This window comes from Parus major, chromosome 8 (assembly GCF_001522545.3).
Source record: "Parus major isolate Abel chromosome 8, Parus_major1.1, whole genome shotgun sequence".
NCBI classification, from domain to species: domain Eukaryota; kingdom Metazoa; phylum Chordata; class Aves; order Passeriformes; family Paridae; genus Parus; species Parus major.
Genome location: NC_031777.1, coordinates 6605817 through 6626363, shown reverse-complemented (window position 1 = coordinate 6626363; position 20547 = coordinate 6605817). Strand labels below are relative to the sequence as shown.

General features: G+C 44.1%; 1 protein-coding gene and 1 long non-coding RNA gene across 10 annotated transcripts in view; one reads left to right on the top strand and one right to left on the bottom strand.

Moving 5' to 3' along the window:
* Positions 1-20547, top strand: part of TSEN15 (tRNA splicing endonuclease subunit 15) — a 54767-nt gene that overhangs the window by 420 nt on the left and 33800 nt on the right. Inside the window, exons 2-4 of one of the 2 annotated variants that reach the window (XM_015635718.2) lie at positions 540-621; positions 1946-2081; positions 11416-11859. In XM_015635718.2, coding sequence (XP_015491204.1) covers positions 540-621; positions 1946-2081; positions 11416-11620 — 423 coding nt within the window. In that variant the 3' untranslated portion in view covers positions 11621-11859. Of the gene's footprint in view, positions 1-539; positions 622-1945; positions 2082-11415; positions 11860-20547 lie in introns of those variants that run through there. The other variant, XM_015635719.3, reaches the window with a different exon arrangement.
* On the bottom strand, positions 616-19137 carry LOC107207938. Of its 8 annotated transcripts, none has more exons than XR_004498460.1 (5): positions 18764-19133; positions 16309-16393; positions 12297-14596; positions 8663-9100; positions 616-1824 (listed from the first exon to the last, which is right to left on the bottom strand). It is a non-coding gene; the product is annotated as an uncharacterized LOC107207938 (long non-coding RNA). The 8 variants fall into 8 exon arrangements; XR_004498457.1 differs by lacking the exon at positions 616-1824 and adding an exon at positions 11930-12119 and having other exon boundaries at positions 5689-9100; positions 18764-19137; XR_004498455.1 differs by lacking the exon at positions 616-1824 and having other exon boundaries at positions 5689-9100; positions 12297-14599; positions 18764-19135.

Sequence of the window (20547 nt, the reverse complement as noted above, 5' to 3'; positions counted from 1 at the left end):
TCCCCCCAGGAGGGTTCTGCGGGAAGATGCCAATATAATCTATTATATTGGGTATATCGAGGGGGACTTCGGCCTGTAGGGTAGTTGGGGGATGCCACTGCCAGCAGGGGTGGAGGTTATAAATCGTGTAATCGCAGCTGGGAATCGTAAATGCCTTAAACTTCGACTTCATCTTAATTTTACCACACTGAAAATATGGAGGTGTTTTATTTGGCCATCGTCTTATGTTGATGTGTTGTAGCAAAAATACGTAAAATTATTTACCCCCAAAATAGGTAAAATTCCACAAAGCTAATGCTGTTCCAGAAATAGTTGTGATTCCTCTTGTATTTGTTTATTTTGCGTGCTTTTCCTACGTGCTAAAATACGGGGAATGCAGAAAAAACGAGCTTTTGAGATATTGTTAGGAAACAAGTCTGCTTTTTGATTGCCTTAAAACTGGTTTGAAACTCCAGTGGCTTTGCTGGCTATAGAGATGTTGTGTGCATTCTTAGTTTAACTTGTGCCTTCCTTTGTCAATGTTCCTCTTTGTGTCTCAGTTCACAGAAATGATGTCACTTGATGTATCTGATAGCACTCAAGTCTACGCTGCGTTTTTGGTGTACCTGGACCTCTTAGAAGGTAAATCAGGGCAGTGACTGTATCCCAACAAATGTCTTTGCCCTTAGGAGCTGTTAAATTAAATTAATTGTTTGCACTGGGACAGGACCTTTCCTTACAAAGTTCTTGGTGCCCATTTTGAGACTTTTTGTGCTGAAAGTTTCTATTCTCTGCCTTCCTGGAGCCTGTGCAAAGATGAGGGCCCATGTCATCCAGAAGTTCCAGGGCAAAGGCATTCAGCATGGAAAACAAAGTGAAAGAGGATTAGGGGAAACAAAAGGAGTGTAGGAAGGTGAAGTGACAAGTTCAGTGGTTGAGCTTGTAATAGTTCTCACTTGTACATTAATGTGAAGTTACTCAATCATAGTGTTTCACAAAAGTCACCATTTAGCAAATGGCTACTATGTGCTGGCCTGTTTTCTGGAAAGGCCAATGATTCCTGTAGCAAAGAAGATCATTTGTAAGTGTGATAGCAGTAATTTGTAACCATTGTAGTAATATTATGTAACAATATAGTAATTTATAATAAATTGTAGGTGTTGCGCTTAGGGCCATGGCTTGGTAGAGGAGCTGGCAGTGTCAAATCAGTGGTGGGACTCCATGATCTTGGAGGGCTTTTCTCACCCAAATGTGAGATCCAGTGTAGTCTTCCGGTGTCTGCGAAGAATGGAGCAGAGTTATGTGATACATAAACTTCTGTCTGGCTTCTTCCAAGTTGGCTTTATTGAAAAGGGACTGTGAGTAGGCAGCCAGCCAGCCTAAGAAAAATTTTTCAGTTTTGCTTGGAGCCTGGTGCTTCTCAAGGTCAGGGAAGGGAGGGATTTTACAGTCCAGAAATTGCTGCATCTGTTGCTGTTACGCCTCTGAAGAAAATATCTTAATAGTCTTTAAAAGAAGGTTTCTGTAGTTCTGCAGCAAAAGCTTCATCCTTATCCCTTCAAGCAGGAGATTAGAACTGTGTGTGATTGCTAACCATGCTTTTAGCACCCTGCTGCTTCACAGTTCAGGGTGCCGATGAAGTCCAAATTTGAGTTACAGTGCTTCAGATGACAAAAGCTGCATGGTTTTATCTTATTTTTGCCTTTTGTAGTATAGTTTTGTCAGCCAGATTGCTGTTCACCATCCATCAGTGCAACTCGAGCCAGCAGGCTGGGCCTGCTCCATGGATTTCTTTAGCCAGGATTGCTTCTCAGGAGGGGAATTTGGCAGATGAGTGGAGTTTTCCTGTGAAGAGAGGGAGGGAAACAAAACCTTAGATATTAACTTAGATACTGCATTTATTATTTGAGTGATTAACACTTGAGTTTTGTGTCCTGCCCTTCTCATCTCCAATGAACATTTCTAGGGAGGAACTGGCATGAGGTGCAGCCTGTGGGAGTGGAAGAGCTGCAGCTGGTGTGTTTGCATGCCCGTGCCAAGGAGCAGGAGGCGCTCCAGGTGATGGTGCCGGTGCCTGCACACATCCTGATCAGCCATGAGAGGTGAGAGCATGCTCAGTGCTTGTCTTGGGTTACCACTGACAGAAAATGGAGCACAGATACGTTTTACAGGCTGTTGATGGCTTGGTTAAGAGGGGAAGTAGGAGGAAATAGAGGAATATCAGAGGAAAACAACCTCTCAACCTGTAAGCAGCGTTATTTTGGGTTCTGCAGACACACAGGCAGCTTGGAACATTAAGGAAACCTCAGCTTTGCATCAGTCTCGGCCTCTCCCCGTCTGGAAGTCGTTACTGGCGGTCAAGCAGAACCTGATGCCCACTGATAAACACTTCCTGTTGTCTGGAGTTGCATACACAGCTTATGCTTTGAACATTCTTGTGCTGATTTTGTACTCTGGGAAATACACAATGCTTCCTGAGTTGCTGGACTTGAAAGGACCTAAGTGGAAAGAAATCCTCTTGGGGCTGCCCAAGAAGCAGCTTTTTTTTTATTGTCGAATTTGTGGATAAGCCTTGTATGGTTTACTTTGCTTTTGTTTTCAAATTATAATTTGGCTACTTTGAATAGGAAATTCCTCTTACTTTACATCTAGAGTCTCACGTGCCTGTGATTTTTGGCTTAATTTCCTCACACATGCAAGAGCAATTCTTCAAGCAGAAGACAGCACAGCCATTGATTTGTTACATTAAAGATACAGCCTAGAAAATTTCCACTTCAGTAGTTTACAGTCTATTTTAACTGGCCCCTAGAGCAGCCTCAGACACAATTTACTCTGATAAAGGCCGCCTTCTCTGGTGTTTTATATATGACTCTGAAGACCTGAACTATTTCAGCAGCATCATATGATTGTACATTTTTCAGTTTCTTCTGTTTCCACTCCTGCTAGGAGCTGGCTCAGGGATGGCTTTGCAAATCTTACTGGTTTTTGCTGCTTCCTCTTGCTCTGTGGGCAGCAGCCTGACACAGTGGTAGGTAGCTAATTAATTGCACTTACTACATGTGTGTGTGCACTCTAGGATGTTTTTGCTTTTTATTCTGGGTTTTAGAAGTGACAGATCAATGTCTTGCTAACAGACTTCTATCATAATTTTGCTGTTTGTTGGGTGAGGGGGAAGAAAGTTATTTACTAGATATTGATGGGGTTTAGTACTATTTTTGTGCTGAAAAAAGTATTATATTTGCTATTGGTCAATCATTCCTGGGGGCTTGGTGTTGCAGAGAAATACGATGTGATCTCCATAGCAGAGGAAAGCTGCTGAGAGGCAGCACCTTGCAAGGTGAAATGCTGAGTGTCATCCAGCCTGTCTATAAGTAGGAGGCGTGTGTGTGTGTGTGTGTGTGTGTGTGTGTGAATGAAAGGGACATGCTGCAACTCTCAGCTCAGACAAGATTTTAGGTGGAAATAGAAGGCAGCCAGTGAGGATGTGGGATCTTTGAGGAATTCCACCTATGTGCTGAGCTGTTGTGCTTGGTTAATATAGTGTGTTTCCACCTGGGCTGAAAACTTGGATTCCTGGCATTAGGTAAAGGCTAGGAGTATGTTCTGATTGACTTGTAATGACAGATATTCCACTGCATGCATGTCCTATCTTTTACTGTGTCATTGGATCTTTTCACAAGGAGCCTCTGCACTTGTTTGTTCTGTGGTGATGCTGTTTGCTCTGCCTCTGGCACCAGAGTGTCTAGAATCCAGTACTGGAAGGATGTGTGGTGGAGAGGCAAAGAGTGAATGCATCACATTGATTAAAAGTACAGTTTGTGACTAGGGTTTGCTGCACAGCAACAACATAGGGTGTATTGTCACTAAAATTTGCTGAATCCCAGGCTGCAGTGCCAGATATGTCCATAAAAGCCTGTATGTGTTCAATACCCATGAATGTTGTCAGGCAGGGAGGTTGTATTTGTGTACATCACTTATATTTGTGGTGTTGAACATGCATGTGCATTTTGGTCAAAGCAGTGCTTCGGGTTTTGTGTTACTTACTAAGAGCAGGGGAGGAGGTATGAGTACAAGTGAATGCAGCTCACTTAGTGTTGAAAATAAGCCCTTGGAAGGATTTGGGATGGTGAAAATGTTCTGTCTATTCTGGGCCTGGAATTGTGCTAACTGCGAAAGAAGCCAGTAGCAGCAGCATTTATGGGCAGCACTTCCTTGTTAACTAGTAGGATCTTGGTAGGGTTTGGAAGTGACACCTTGAAATCAGACTTCCATCTTCATTCTGCTCTGTGTTTTTCTTATTGGTAGAAGAAAGAAAGTGATTCACTAGAAAACAATGGATTTTAATACTACATATGTGCTAAAAAAGATCTCACATTTTGCAAATATTAGTCACTATTGTGGGCTTGGTCTTCCAGAGAAATATAGCAGTGGTTCTCTACTTCAAATCCATGTCAGCCAAGCTCTTCCTTCTCAGGTGTCTCATGAAGTTCTCTACTTGGTTACTACTGAGAAGTGTCCTTAAAAAGCCATAGGAAAGTTGCTGTGGAAATTACCAGCAGGACATCTAGGCAAATGACAAATATGAGTGCCTCAGTGTTTTTTAGCCTATTACAAAATTTCATCATGTCCAGTTTGAGCATGACAGTTAACTGCTGAGGGCAAAAGCTGTTCTCCTTCATAAGCTCATTGTCCACTTCTGCAGAGCTGGGTGGAAGCTACTTATCCAGCTGTGACAGGGTAGGGCTGCAGAGGAATCCACCAAATTACAGAATTATGGGCTCTGGAGCAAAGAGTAAATGATCTTACACAGTATTGAGAAGTGGCTTTGTGCTCTGTATGTTCTTCAGATGAAGACTACTGAATCTTCTGTGAGCAAAGCCCTGGGGAATACAATGCAATTTCTGTCTTGGCTTGCTCTGACCCACACACAGCTGGCTGAGGCTTGGGGAGCCTCTGAATTCAGCAGGGACTCATGCTTGCGGGAGGAGTTTGTAGGTGCGTAGGCTGAGGTGTAATTGCTGCTCACTATAACACCTTAGTGCATGCCAAGTACCTCATTTTCAGTACATTCCAGAACTGTGGCTCCCCAGAGTGGAGGAAGCAGTCAAATCCTGGGAGTACTGCTTCAGAGCTGGCAGAAATGACTTGCATAAACTAAGCTCAGCAAGTTGGGAGCGCTCACAGTGTTGACAGTTGAATTTTTAGATAGCCTAGAAAGCCTTACCCTTCGAGGACCAGGGCATTAGGTCCGAGATCTAATAGAACTGGGCACTGTCTGTCTCAGACAAATAACTCTGTCTAAGCAAAACACTGCAGCTAAACAGTCAGATTAAATGACATGTCACTGCTCTGTTTGTATTTCGTGTACAAGTGTTGTAAATGAAGGATGAAGTTGCCTGAGGTTATGGAGAACTTACAAGTTTGGGAAGGCTTATTCTGTTAAAATGCTAACTTACTTTAGAAAAAAGCAATACATAAATGTTTTGTTTTAAAGCTGATAAGCATCCTGAGAAGGAAATCTGAGGACTGGAATTTACTGTCTTCAAAGTCTGTAGACTGTGAAGTAAATCTCACTATAAACTGAAAAATCTTGTTATTTTAAAACACTGGAAGTCTGACATGCATCTTGCATCCTTGTCACAGTTTTGTTAGTAATCCTTGCTATAAGCGTAATTTATTCATGCAGTAAATCACACAGTGAAAATGTAATTAGTGGCTCCTAAATGCAAGTTCTTTATTAGTATTTTTAACTTTTTTTAAAAATTTAATATTTTAAATGAGATTGCAATTCCCACAGCAGAGTTGATTATGCAGTACTGTGGTTGAATCCAGTAGTAAGTGTATCCTGTAGAACTTTGCAGAACTTTGGTATCTCCCTTCTGTGTGGTTTGTCTTGTTTTCTTCTTGAACTTCCATGGAAAAAGATCTTTATATTCCTCAGGGTTTCAATTCCTTCTCTTGACCAGTGTGGCATGTGATGTTTTATTTGCATTTATTTTTTTCTTTCCATTACAAAAAGTGAGTTTCTTCTAGTGTTCCCTGTTCATGTGTTTTGGGAAAAAATCCCAAGGAAAAGTGGGATGCATTTATACCTTCTCCTAGCCCCATGTGCTCCTTCCCACACATTTCAAGGCATTGGGTTAATGCTGCTGCCTGCTCTGGAGCAGGGTCTGGAGCAGCATTCCTGATGGCAAGCTGTGCTAAAGTTTGCAGTGCTGGCTAAATCCAAGGAATTGTGCTCTCTGGGAGGTTCCTGTGCCTTGGTCCTGACCTAGCCTGGGACTATGGCATGCTCCAATGCCTGGGGTAATGATCTTTGCAGTGGCACAGAGACCAACTTGTGTGCACTCTGCAGCCCTGCCTGGCGAGCAGGGGAGGGAGCTGTTCAGGCTGGCCAAGCCTGCAAGGAATTATTCATCCAAGTATAAAGGACAGATTGAAAGCCTTTGGCTTTTATGGGATAGAAGGCAGTAGTTCCATTTCAGCTGAGTGGAGCTCTATGAACCTCCATAAAACTGCTCTGAGCTTGCAGAGTGACGCTGCTTCTCGGAGGCATTGCATGGGATGTGTCTCTGAAATGCTTTTTTGTTCATCACAGAACTTCCTGCTTGAATTCTTTATGATTCTGCCCTTGGTTGGTTTTTGCAGAGTCAGTTGAAAGCTCAGTGTCACCAGCTGTACATCTGTTTCTTTCTCCCAGAGAAAAGGGCAATGTTATTTTGTTAGGAGCAGATATTGGGAAACACAGCACAGATTTGATGGGTATTGAGGGCACATAGTGCAAAATTAAGATGGGGGAAGGATGTCACATTCCCCTCTACACTCTGGATGAATTTGTGTGGATTTTCTTGTTTTGCTTTTGGATTTGTTTTATTTTAAAGCTATTAATTGCCACAGTAATAGAAGACCAGGTCAGTTCACTGTCATCATTAAATTTGAATGCAGCAGTAATGACAGATGCAGGATGACATTGCTAGTGCTATTCCCTTAGCTGCAGTGCTCCTTGCGAATGTTAAATAAGTTAAACTTGCTTCTATGATTAATTCTTTGGTAGAAAAGAGCAATCCCTGCTGACTGTAGATATCTAGGAAACCTTTACTAAGCCCTTTTTCTAATACACAGTGTTTTAGAAATGCCAGCTCTTTGGGCAGCAGTGTTTGAGGTGAAGTCCTTTGCATCTCTTGGAGAATGAGGTGAATGTGAGTTTGCTTCCAGGGTAGATAATGAGGGCTTTGTCCTGTTTGCATTTGGCCTGGTGGGAGCAGATCTGTATTTGAGTGAACATGAAGGCACCATGAGGTTTAAGAACTGGGCTTTCAAATTACACTGGAAACATTGCACTGCATGATCTCCAACAAATAAGAATTCTTATAAAAAATACTTAGTCTTATTCTACTTATGTGGTTTTTATAAAACTTTAGAGTGTTTCTTGTGGTATCTGTATTCCTCTAAGTTCAGTTGTTTTTCTTTCACAATGCTTTTGTTCAAGAGGTACTTTTTTTGTGTGGGACACCTAAAGCTTCTGTGCTGCCTGTTTTAACATTTCCTGGCTTTTCAACCTGCAGAGGGAGAGGAGGCAAAGGAGTAGTGCAATGTATTTTAGCTTAGATTTCTCACTGTGCATGAAGCAGCACATTGGATTGTTCTGTGCACCCTTTTGGGGCTCTAGATGTTTGTTGTTTTTTTACCAGGCAGTCATTGGCATAAATCGCAAGGAGGTGGCATGGGTAGCAGTGTCTATCCCTGATATCCGTTACCAGGCTGAGCCTGTGGGTGAACATGTGTTCAGATGATGAAGTATCTTGTCTGCTGTCCTTGAGGAGGTGATGAAGTGACACAGTGCCTTCTTCCAGCATAGGCTTTACTTGAAACTAGTGAAAATGTGCTGAGCTTTTACTGAGACCCTGCAGAACAGCAGGAACTGCTTCTCAGCTGCACTTTTTCTTGTGTCAAGTCTCTCCATTCTGCTGAAAACTGGCTGTGCAGACATTGGAGTGTGCATGCTGTTATTCTTGTGGAAAAGGAGGACCCAGGGAGAGCCAGGCCATGCCAAAGGTTTGACGCTACAGATTCTGTGGGGCTCACACTGTTGGAACACAGCTGAGGAACCAAGCCCAAAGTGGTCGTGAGCCCCTTGGTGTCAGTGTTCCATCAGTTATCAGTAGTTCCAGAGTGTGTCCTGACACAGCTGTGACCCAGAGGGAAAGGCTGCTCAGGGTGCTGGGGAATGTAGGTGGTCAAGGCTGCTGGCATTTGCCAGACTGCTGGATGCACTGAATTCCTCTCTTCCACTAATTTTTGACACTTTCAGAAAAGTTAAATCCACTTTTATTTAAGAAAATTCATATTTTATAGTTGTCATCACCTGTATGTTGTAGCAGATTGTAGTGGTCACTAAGGAGCTTATTGGTAGCCATTGACTGGGTAATCTAAATCAGCTGGCTCTGTTGGGGGGTGTTACCACATGGGCTTCTTGCCTAGGACTTTATTTCCATCATTGTCTGCAGCTGTTTTGTGAGAAGGGCAGCCTTAATAGCTGTTTTCCTTGAAATAAAAGCTTCTTGCCTTGTTTAGGATGTCAGACATGCATTCTTTGTATTTCAGAAGGCCACCAACAGTTTATGCTTGCTTTATTTTTCTATAGACAACATTAGATGCATTAAAAGGATTACAAAAGCTGTACCTTTGCTGCAGTATTTCATCTTCCTGCTCGTGGCAGGCAGCAAGCACCGTAAAATCAGAGGTTTCTTGGCTCCTTTGCAATGTCTGCTGGTACAGAGGAATGTTGTGAGCGGGCTTGACACAGGGGCTGCTGGGGATGCCTTCAGGGAAGGAGGTCAAGGGATGATGTCTGACACAGACTTCCTGAATTCCAAAGCTTATCCCACTAAAAGATAGCCTCTCACCACTTTGCAGATGTGCTGCAGTGCACTGTGGCTATTGTGGTATGCGTGAATGAGAGTCCTTGTCTTGGGGCTGCCTGTGTGGAGGAACCGGGGAAGAGGAAAAAGAAAACATTTGAAGTTGTCATTCTTTATCTGTGGACAGCAGAATTAGCAGATCCTCCTGATGCAGTGGCATGTCTTTGTGCTCCTTACATAAACCCTGGAACTCTTGTCTCCTGAAAAGGAAGAAGAAATGCAAAGAAATGTTACTAACATGTTGTCAGGACTGGCTGCTTTTGGGATCATGGGGCATCTACAAAGTCCTAGTTGCTAAATAGGGGGAAATAGTCTCAGGTGTTTGTACTTGGCACTATAAGAAGAAATGAGTATTGGGAATGTAGATCTAAGGCCTTACTTTTCCATCCCTCCTCCTAATAGACAATGAGGAAAACCTGTGACAGGTACTAAAGAAAATAGGAGGGAGTTTCTGCCCTGGCTGACAGGTGAATCCAGGCCTCTACCCGAGTCTACTCTCAGATACAACACTGCCCACACTCAACCGAAGTTCTGTTTCTTTGGCTCCCGAGATATCTCTCCTGGGTAGCCGTGCCCTTTAATTTGGCATTTTATCATTAATTCTATATTGCATTCCCAGGAGAAAGAGAGATTAATTTCTGCTGCTTCTTGTATAGTTCTTTCCTCATGGGGTCTCTGCCATCGGTCTGGCCTTGCCAACTTAGAGCTTTCTCCTGACACTTGGCTGCTGAGGGTGTTGAGGCCCTGGCACAGGCCACCCAGTGAAGCTGTGGCAGCCCCATCCCTGGAAGTGTCCAAGGCCTGGTTGGACAGGGCTTGGAGGAAACTGGGATAATGTCCCTGCCCATGGATGTAACTGGCTGAGCTTTAAGGTCCCCTCCAACCCAAATAATCTCATGATTCTGCATGAGACAATTGGATTCTTGCTCCCTGCTTGTGTCAGGAAGGACGTCTGTAATTTTTTCCCAGGCTCTTGTCCCCTGCCAGGGTTTTGGCAGGACATTGTGGTGCTGGGGGTACTTTTGCACAGGGGCTGGAAGTGACAGGAGCTGGAGTTGCTGAGCACAGAGTAAGTTAACCACCAAGTAAATGCACAGACAGAGGCACTGCTGGGGTGGCAGTGAGCACGGGAGTAGATGTCCCATTACCTGAAGGAGTCTCTTACAGTGTCTGTCTCTCCTCTGCCAGTGGCCAGCACAGTCTCTCTCATCCTATTTGCTGTGTTAGGAGATGTGCTTATGTGGGAGGGCTAGGATGGGGCTTTTCTCAGCTGTGGTATCTCTGTTGCATGAAGTAACTAACCGTTATGTTGCCTTGCTGTGTATCTCGGCCAGTGGTGCAGGCAGGAGGAAAGGCTCTCCTGAATTTACCAGGCTAGATTATGCACAGCTCAGAACACAGATGGATCCTTAAGAAGGTCATGAGCTTAACAGCGAGGCTTTCCAGGCTGCTGCTCATTCTCTGCTGGGTTTCATTTGGCTTTTTTTAGAGAACCAAAGGGGTTCTGAGGGAAGATGGTGATTGAAGCCTGAAAGCTGGTGCCTTTAGAGAGAGCCTTGTTTTCAGCTGCAATGCCCGGCATCAGAGCTGCCTGTACTCTGCTGGATGAACTCTCCGGGGTGCATGAAGCCATGACTGGTTTTTCCTGGTGCACAGTTGAACTCCCCCTGGAATGTAACCTGTCCCAGCAATCTCAGAGGAGCCCTCTTGCACCTGACATGAGGGGGAAGGAGGAAGCTCTTTTGTTGGAATGTTCTGTGGAAAGTGTTACTGTTCTGTCTCCCATCACCAGACTCCTTCAGAACTTACTCCTCAGTCAGACCAGGAATCCAGGGATTCCAGGGATCAGTGTTGTCCTGAGCTCTGAACCAAAAAGTAACTGGCATGTTACTCCTAAAATAAGCTAAACAGGAAGAATTGCATAACTTTGTCTTGAGCTTTAAGGAAGACATTATTTGGGCTGACTTCTGAAGAAGAACATTAGTCTTGTGGCTTCTAGTCTAGACAGGGAGGTAGAGAAACCTGGCTTGGGCTCCTGGGCCTTCCACAATCTGGCAGAGACCTGTGGCACAGGGACTGGAAGACTTACCTCTGCAAATGGAACAAGTCTTAATTATTCAGTTCTCCAACTGAACACCAGGTGTTATTTAATTAGATTTCTTATATAAGTCTTATATAATTATAACTTCTATAAGTCTACTGAAAACAGGGCTGGTAGAGATTGCCATGCTAGGATTGTGGTAGATGAAGCACGTGCACATGAAGTGCACATAAACAAAGCTTAGAAGCATGTGTTGAGCCATTTCCAGCAGAGATGTGTGTAACTGATCCTGTTATTTTCTTTCGTTGCTTGATTACACAGCTTTAGAATTTTATTAGAGCAGATACCATGCTCACTTTAGTGAAGACAAGTTGGGAGAGTGAAAATAGGCTGAATAAAAATGACACTGTTCTACCTTTGTGCCATCATAGGTGGTTGTGGACTCCTTTCTAAGTGATTTTTTTCCTCTCCTAGGTTAAGGGAAATACTGAAGAAAGCCTCTCTCCCTGCAGAGGATCCCAACACCCTGGTGTCAGTTACCTTGGCTATAGTTGAGACAGACTCCACAATAGTCTACTATAAAATGACTGATGGCTTTGTAATGCCAGATCCTCCTGATGATACCGAAGATGTGGATAATAAACAGTGGAGGAAGAAAAGAAAGAAACTTTTCAAATGATTGGGACAGAGAAAACAAAACGTTTCTTTAACTTCTGTGCTCAAGCCCAAACAAATGTAGGAACTGATCTGAATAAGTGGTATGCTAAAGTCTGCCTTGGCATATCAAGGATGCATTCAGGGAGAACAGAGGCTTGTGCAACTGCACTGTGATGAAATGCCATTTGAGGTATGAAGTTGGTCATGCTTTGACATAAATCAGTCCTGGCTAATAAATACACTTGGGAAGTGTTTACAAAGCCTGTGATCCCTCTCTGTCTGGTCAGGTATATAACAGAATAAACACATCCTTACCCTTACCCAAACTTACTTTGTTACAGGTAAGTCTGAAGGGCTTGTGGTAGGACTGAAGGTTTTTGTAGTTTACAGAGTGTCTTTGTCTTAGCCCTGTCAGAAGCAGTTATGCTGCCCCCCAGGTCACATTTCTTAACGTTGCTTTCTTCCCTCTGCTTTTGGAGAAAAGGCTCTTCCACAGAAATACCTTATTTTAATTTTTTTCCCTGCAGAGGAAAACTGATTATAGCGGCACCAGAGGCAACTAAAACACCAAAGTATGTCACCATCTATGCTGTAAGAGCACACTAGTTACCTGTTTGAGGTACCAACCAGGTTTCAAAGTCATGGTTACAAAGCCATTGTCATTCCTAGGATTTATTTTATTATATCTTTGGACATACCTTTTGCATATTGAAAGTGATTGCCCAGGAGGTGCTTCAGCTTGGAGTTAAGAGGAAAACACCTCATTTTTAGTTTCTTCTACTGGAATTTTGTGCATCTTTTGCATGAAGATCTCCAGAGTTCCCTGGGAATCAAATAACAACCCAGAACAGCTTCTTGAACACAGGATTGTCTGTGTGACAGCTGTGTGGCCAAGGATCAGACATTCAGAAGGTGAAACACAAGAGGTTTTTTTCTTGCATGGGTAGAAGAGTGGGAGAGAATCCAAAAAAACAAGCTGGAAATGAAAGACCATTTAAGCTTTGCTATTCGTGGGACTAGAGTGGGTATTTCTATGGCTGTGGAGCTTGATGCGAGTTTGGCTAAATGTGCTGGGAGGCAGAATGATCCCACAGGGAGTCCTGCACATCCTTGGAGGAGGTGTGTCACTGTCATGGAGCTCTACAGGACACCTTTATCCCAGTACAGCCAGGGGAGACTCAGCATCTGTGGGTTTCAGTCATGGAAAAATGAGTTTTTCTTTGCCTTTCTCAGCATTGCTCCCCTCATGGAGGAAACCCTTATTTTACTTTGGTCTGATGCTGTCCTGCCTTGAAGGGGTCCCTATATGCTGACTCCTGCCATGTTGTGTGTGAACTTGACGTTGATATTTCCTGGGATCCATGGCTTATTCCATAAAGTAAGTGTTACACCTGGCTAGGCTACCTGCCACCAGGTAAATTGTCCTTTTTACAACCTGGGAAATACTTCATCGCCGCAGGAAGAGCTGGTTTGTGTGAAAGAGGCTGTAACAGATGTGGCATGTGGCAGATTTGGTATTTAAGCAACACATGCTTAACCCTCAAAGCAAATTCCTTTGCATTTGCTTCAGTTTCTGGGAAATACTGCCAGTTTGCAGTTTGCTGCATCACTGGTGCTTGGATTTACCCTTCATTTTGTCATTTCTGTGCACAGAAAGAGGAGGATAACTTGAACCTCCTTTTCTGTATACTGAAAACTGCTGACCCAGACTTCATAGGTCAAGTTGGAGAAACTGAAAGCTTTGATTTCTGTTTCATGTCACACTGAGAAATGATTATATGGGCCTTTTTCCAGCCTCCTTAGATTGTGGTGATTCTTTATTCCTGAGGAAAAAAACACACAGAACAACAAATAATATCGCAGCACTGTTTGTCCCATAGGTATTACAGTGTAAACACAGGGATGTTAAATAAATTTGGAGCCAGCTGTGCTGCTCCTTTACATTCCACTGAAGTATTTCTCTCTGTCAAGTCAACAACACACAGACTGAAGCTTCTGGTCTTCCAGGCACTGAATTAAAGATGGGAAGAGACTTCCCATAGAAGTGTATCAGTTCACAGCAGTAGCACATTAACATTCCTGAACCCATAGCATTCTGGTGGTGTGCCCAAAGTGTTCAAGCTTAACTCTGTTTTAAGTGTTTGTCAGACATCCATGGAAGTGTGAGCCATGGCACTGCTGCCAGTCCAGCACTTACTTCAACCCAGAAGATTTTGCAGGTTCCATACAGCTATCTTTTAGAGGTTTTTTAGGTCTTACTGGCAAAGTGCAATTTGATATGTTTCACTGAATGCCCTGACCACCAGAAGGTGTATTAAAATCTAGAGAGTTCAATTTTGCAGTAGATTATTGTTCCAAGCCTTTCCTCTCTGCAGAGGGATGTTTGCATTGATGCTTCCCCACTGAGTCAAGAATGACAGAAAAGCAAAGGGCTGTTTTGGCCTGGCTTTGACAGCAAGACTCTTGCATAAGGGAGCCTTTGATTATGCAGACCGTGTCTCCTTGAGGCTGCTGGCACCATCACCCACCTCTCCTGGAGGCAGCCTCACTGTTTGCAGCACACACAGAACATTTTTTGCGAAGAAATACTGGTGGAGAGGCAGGAGAGCCTTGTCAAGTCCATGAGAAGGAGCTGTGGTTGCCAGCAGTGACCAAGAGAGCTCTCAGAGCCCTTCCTGAGCCTACACTGAGGACCGGAAGGTGGGGAGGGGGCTCTTGTTGTTTGGGCAGCAGCTCCTCCCATGGGAGTCTTCCAGGCCTCCATGGCTGCGTGTGCTGCACAAGGATCTCTGGGTCACAGCATGCTTCTCTGCTTCCCAGGCATGCCAGCAGGGCAGAGGCAAAGTAAAGGGACGTTGCTTCCACATTTTAAGCAAAATCCCACCCTCTACAAAGTGGCCCTTAGGATCTGTACAAAACACTTCAGTTTCTCATTGGAAGGAAAATGAGGGCTCTTGTAACCCGTCCTTGATCTTGGCACAATTTTCCACAGGATCTCCTGCTGGGACACAGCAGTGTGATAATATCAATAATATTGCTAAAGCTAAGCCATCGTCCTCTTTCTTGTCAGAAAAAACTTCTTTCTTTAAAATGTTTTTTTTTTTTTTTCCTAATAAAGAATCCATATTAATTTATTAATCGGCCTACTAGTGTTGCAGATCTATAGGAATTTGATCTTTAATAGCTTGTCCAAGTAGTTTTCAGCAGATTTCAGTAGAATCTAAATGCTATCAATTAGCCTGCAAGCCCTGTTCTATGTAAATGGACTATGTGTTAACCTTCTCTAGGCCTCCAGGGACAGGACCTGAGGGAAAGCTGGATATCAGGAAGAGGTTCCACCCCCAGAAGGTGCTGGGCTGGCACTAGGCAGGCTCCCCAGGGAATGGGCAGGGCCCCAAGGCTGCCAGAGCTCCAGGAGTGTTTCGACAGTGCTCTCAGGGATGCACAGGGTGAGACTGTTGTGGTGTCCTGAGCCAGGAGTTGGACTGGATGATTGATCCCTGTGAGTCCCTTCCCACTCAGGATATTTCATGCTTCTAAAAATAGCTGCAGCTGTACCTCATATTTCAGAGTATCCAGGGAGCTGATGGCTTTTCCATTTCATTCCCTTATTTCTTAGATGCTCACAATGAGACCCCGGATCCCTCACTGCAGCAGACCTGACTGAATTCATGATGCTCTGACTCCTCCTCAGCTCCATGCTGGGTGTTGTGTTTCCAGCACCTGACAAACAGAATTCATTGCCTGATGCCTTGTTAGTCATTCTTTGCACATCCATCTGGCTACTAGTTTCTCCTCATGTATATTGTCCAGCCACCAAGCTCTCAGTGCCAAACTAGAGTGACTCTGCTCATCTTTTTAATTGCTTTTCTCCTCGCCTTCTTTCTCACTGCTTTAGTCATCTCAGCATATTTCTTACTATTGTTCACTGCCCTCTTGACCCACATTTCACACCCTTAGTTACGCTCAAATTTATCTTTCCATGCTATCTGGGAACGCCTCTTTTTTTCTTAGCTTCCTGTCTTCTGCTGGAGTGCCTGAATGGTCTATGAAGAGCCATCTATGCCTTTCTGTGCTCCAATCCAAGTACCAGCTCATCCTCTCTATTTTAGCAGATTAATCCCATTTACCACTAAAAATTCAGGTAAATTCTGAAGCCAAGTCTTATGAGCCCTGTGCCAATGTCCAGCTGACACAGATTAACAAAATATCCTGAGCTGGAAGGGACCCACAGGGATCATCCAGTTCAGTCTGTGTCTCTGCACAGACACCCCAACAGTCCCACCCTGTGCATTCCTGAGAGCATTGTCCAAATGCTTCTGGAGCTCTGACAGCCTTGGGGCCATGGCTATTCCCTGGGGAGCCTGTTTGGTGCCCCACCACCCTCTGGGTGAAGAACCTTTTCCTGATACTCATCCCAATCCCCTAACACAGCCCCAGCCATTCCCTAGGTCCTGTCCCTGGTGACAGGAAGAAGGCATAAAAGGCCCTCTCTTCTGGAGAGCGCTGCCTTCACAGGGCAGGGTGGCTATCACTCCCCTTTCCATCCCAATCCTGAACACCTCCATTCACATCCGGCATGGATGCTCGCTGGATAAGTCTGCCGGCAGAGCTGGCTGGAGCTGCTTGTTGCATCTATGGCAGAGGGCCCTTGGAGACTGCCAAGCCAGTCTTCCTCCTCTGGGAATGCTGGAGCTTTGCAGAACTCACCTTACACGCATCTCCTGCTTCTCCTTGTTTAGGGAGGGGGGAAAATGCTGTCAGCAGAAACACCTGTGATGGAAATTCTTCTTACCTAAAGGAAATGGTATTACTTAAACCTTCCTGGATATGGACTTTGGACAAGGGAATGTTGTGACAGGACAAGGGGAATGGCTTTAAGCTGACAGATGGTTCCCTGTGAGGGTGCTGAGGCCCTGGCTCAGCAGGTTGCCCAGAAGCTGTGGCTTCCCTATCAGTGTCCAAGGCCAGGTTGGGTGGGGCTTGGAGAAACCTGGGATAGTGGAAGGTGTCCCTGCCTATGGCAGGGGGTGGCACTGTGTAACGTGCCAGCCATGGATGGGGAGACAAAACTCACAACTCGTGCTCCAGGTGCTCATGAGATGAAACAGCCTTGTTTATTATTCAGAACTCACTTAAATACTCAATTGAAATTTCCCGGGCTAGACAGCCATTGGCTGAGATCTCCCACCCTGGCCAGTGGTGTGCTTTCTTCTCAGCTTGAATGGGTCTGGCGGAGGGTCCCCTGTAACTTATCCAGGGATATGTTCAGACATGAATTAGGTTAGCTAAATTAGATTGGTGTTATGGTCAGATTTACTTTGTCCAGACCAGCTGTACTGTGACAATATTGTGACAATTCACCCTTTGTGGTGAAATTAAAAAATATAAAATGCTCTCTCTTATCCTATCTGAAAGGGCCCTTTGCAGACATGATAACAGGGACAGCATGGGTTTAATTTGAATGAAGTTTTCCAATTAATTTGACAAAACTTAGTTCTCCTTGGCTAGCAACATGCTTTGTGTACTAAATTGAGTTTGCAACACTCACTTCCCAGAGCTGGCAGGTAAGATCACAATCCTTCAAGCTAACATGCAACAGGTTATAGTTATATATAGTTATATGCAACTACTTATAGTTACAAGTTACAACTTAACATTAAAAAAGAACCTGTTCAGAACTGAGATTATACCTGAACTCTGTAACATTCAACATTTAGAACCATGAGAAAACCCAACTTAGCAGAAAAACAATTTGTAAACAAAGTTTTTAAGTGAACTGTCTTTCCAAGAGTCTCTGATTTTCATGAGGTAGGTGAATAAGTTGTTCTGGTTACTCTTCTTCAATCTGCTCCATCACCTCTGTTGAGGTTCTGTCAGGAGGGTGTTGTTTGTGGTCCCGGGCAGGATATAGAGCAGGATGGACACATCTGGCAGATACCCATTATGTTCCAGTGTCCATGGAAACACAGGCATATCCCCTTCCCCAGGTAATGAAACTCCATGGGCCTCCCCACTTATTAGTGAGAAGGTCTTTCACCATTACCTTGGGCTTAGACAACTGTTCATCTCCAGATGATTGTAATAATAGATAGTGATTTAAAATGACTGGGTTCTGGGACTTTTCCGATACTGTTAAGTGCTGTAGTATATAAATAGCCTTAGCTGCCTTACTCTGTGGTATCTCACCGGACATTCCTCCCTTTTGTTTTTCAAATATATATTTTAAAGTGCTATGTGCTCTTTCCACAATGGCTTGTCCCGTTGCTATTTGAGGAATACCAGTGTGGTGTGCTGCACCCCAGAGCTGTACGAAATGTCTTGTTTTCTGTGAAGTGTATGCAGGGTCATTGTCTGTTTTGATGGTATGAGGGATGCCCAAAACAGCAAAGGCTGACTGCCAATGTGCAATGGCATCCTGACCCTTTTCTCCCATGTGCACTGTAGCCCATATTGCTGATGAAAAGGTATCAATAGGTAAGTGTACATATTTTAAACATCCAAATTCAGTTATGTGTGTGACATCAGTTTCCCAGATTTGTAAGGTACCCAGTCCACAAGGGTTTACCCCCATTTGTAGTGGTGCAGTGTGGCCCTGGCAGTCAGCACAGGTGCAAGCAATATTACGAATTTCTGTGTTTGTCAGGTGGAATTGCTGTTGTAGCATCTGAACACCTTTATAGAAGAAATCATGTGATGTTTTTGTTTGTGCTAGCATGTCTGGCTGTGGTGCTGTCTTTTTTGGTTGATGAGGTTAAAATATCCACTCTAGGATGTGTATATGGTCAGGCCACTGGGTGTTCCACTGCCCTATAATAGCAGTAGGGTGCAGATTTACAATGAGAACAAATACAGTGCAACACACTTATGGGCATATCTGGTGGACTTGTTGGTTTGAGATAGCTTGCACCACTGTTTCAAGAGCAGCTTTTGCTTCTGAGGTTAATTTTCTAGAGGAAGTTAATTCTGGATCACTTTTTAGGAAGTCAAATAAAGGTATTAATTTTGAGTTGGTATCCAGTTTCTCATTTTTGAGGGACCATTGTGATACCCTCTGACTAATAATTCTTGTAGGATGCAAATTAACAATGATAATAAACACTGTAATACAGATTAGAACTCTCGTGCATGTATATAAAACAGGTTTTGTTTCAAGTTCGAATACCTGAGAGTTAAAGTAGACAAGTTTGCATTTTTCATCAGGGTTTGTAGTCTGAAACTCACGTGCGTTGGGATAGTGTCTGACAGGAGCGGTGTTGGAGCTGGAGCTGGCGTCAGGTGAAGACTCTGGTTCTCTCTGTGGAGGTCTTGTGGGTTTTTTTCTGCTGTGTGTCTGCTTGTGGCTGTGAGTGCTCTGGTTGTAGCTGTGGTGAAGCTGGAGCTGCGCTGGGTGCTGTCCCCGGGCCGGAGTCCGTCGCCGGTATGCCTTTTCTTACTTCTGGGGCACTTCCAGTTTTGGATCCGGGCATTTCACGTGACGTCACCTCAGTAGCGTGACTACCCGCAGTAGCGGCAGGCAGGCGTGGCCAGCGGAGGCGGGACGGTGGGCGCGGCTTCTGGACTGAGCCAATCAGCTCTGGGCAGGGGCGGTCCGGGCGTTTCCATGGTGCCGAGGGGCGTGGCCAGCCCCAATGGCTATGGGGCGGTGCTGGGGACAGCGTGGGACTAAGGCCTGGCTACGGCTGCTGTGGTGCTGGCTGTGGTGTCTGGCTGTGGTGCTGTCCAAACAGGGCTAGCTAGCTAATCTGCTTGAACATTGCCCTCTGCAATGAAACCTGGTAAATTTGTATGACTTCTGATGTGTAAGATATAATAAGGGCAAGTTCTGGCCTGGATGGTGTGCCACAAAGTTTTTAGTAAGTCAAATAGTGGTGCATTGTCAATTCCTCTTAATAGTGCTTGGTGTAATCTCTGTGTAATATCAACAATGTAGGCAGAGTCAGTCACAGTATTAAAAGGAATATGGGGAATATTAGAAAGCCATAGCTACAGTACATAGCCCCACCAGCTGAAGTGATCCATTCTCACAACCTTCCAATGTTTGCTGTCCACTTTCCTCTTTCCTTGTTACAATGGCTTTTCCCATTTTTCCAGAATTATCAGTAAATAGTGTAACACCTTTTAGGGGTGTGCAACTATTCAGTGGCTTTAGAGATAGTGCTGTGGTCCCACTCAACTGCAGTAATCTATGGCTTGGTAGATGGTAAGCAATTTGTCTTGAGAAATTTTGCAAGGCACTTTGTAAAAATGTGCTGTTGCCAAAGCACCATTCAAAGTGTTCTTTTGGCACAGGTATAGTAAATTTGGAAGGATCTCTTGCATTAATTGTAAACATCTCTGATGGCATTTGATGATTAATTGTGTAATTAACTTGAAGATGATAGGTGCTATCTTTTCAGGTTGGTGAGATAGGAGAATCTGTCGCCCTGAAAAATAAGCCTTCTGATTTTGTTTTTCATAGTTTTAGACACTTTCCCAGGAAAGTAACTATAAACATAGATGTTTATACATTCCTTCTAAGAAATGTCTTTTGATGTATGTTTCGCATGACCAGTGTGATTGGGAAGGTGGTAACCTAACTATCCAATCCTTGGTCATTGTAAAAAATCTATAAATACTGGAGTCAGGAAAATAAAGCTCTCTTTTTTCTATCACACAACTGAGATGTGTTTGTGTGAATCATTCCATGTCCTCTAGCGACAGAGAATTCACTTGAAAATGTGCAATGTGTTGGGGTACTGAGTATCCCACTGTCCAGTAATACTGGTAGGGTGAAAATCAACAATGAAAATGAATACAGTAATGCACACCTCTGGCCATATCCGGTGGACTTGTCTGTTTGTAATGGCCTACTCTACTCTTTTGTAAGCGGCTTTTGCCTCTGGGGTTAATTTTCCAGGAGAAGTTAGCTCAGGATCACCTTTAACGATATTCAATAAGGGTGCCAAT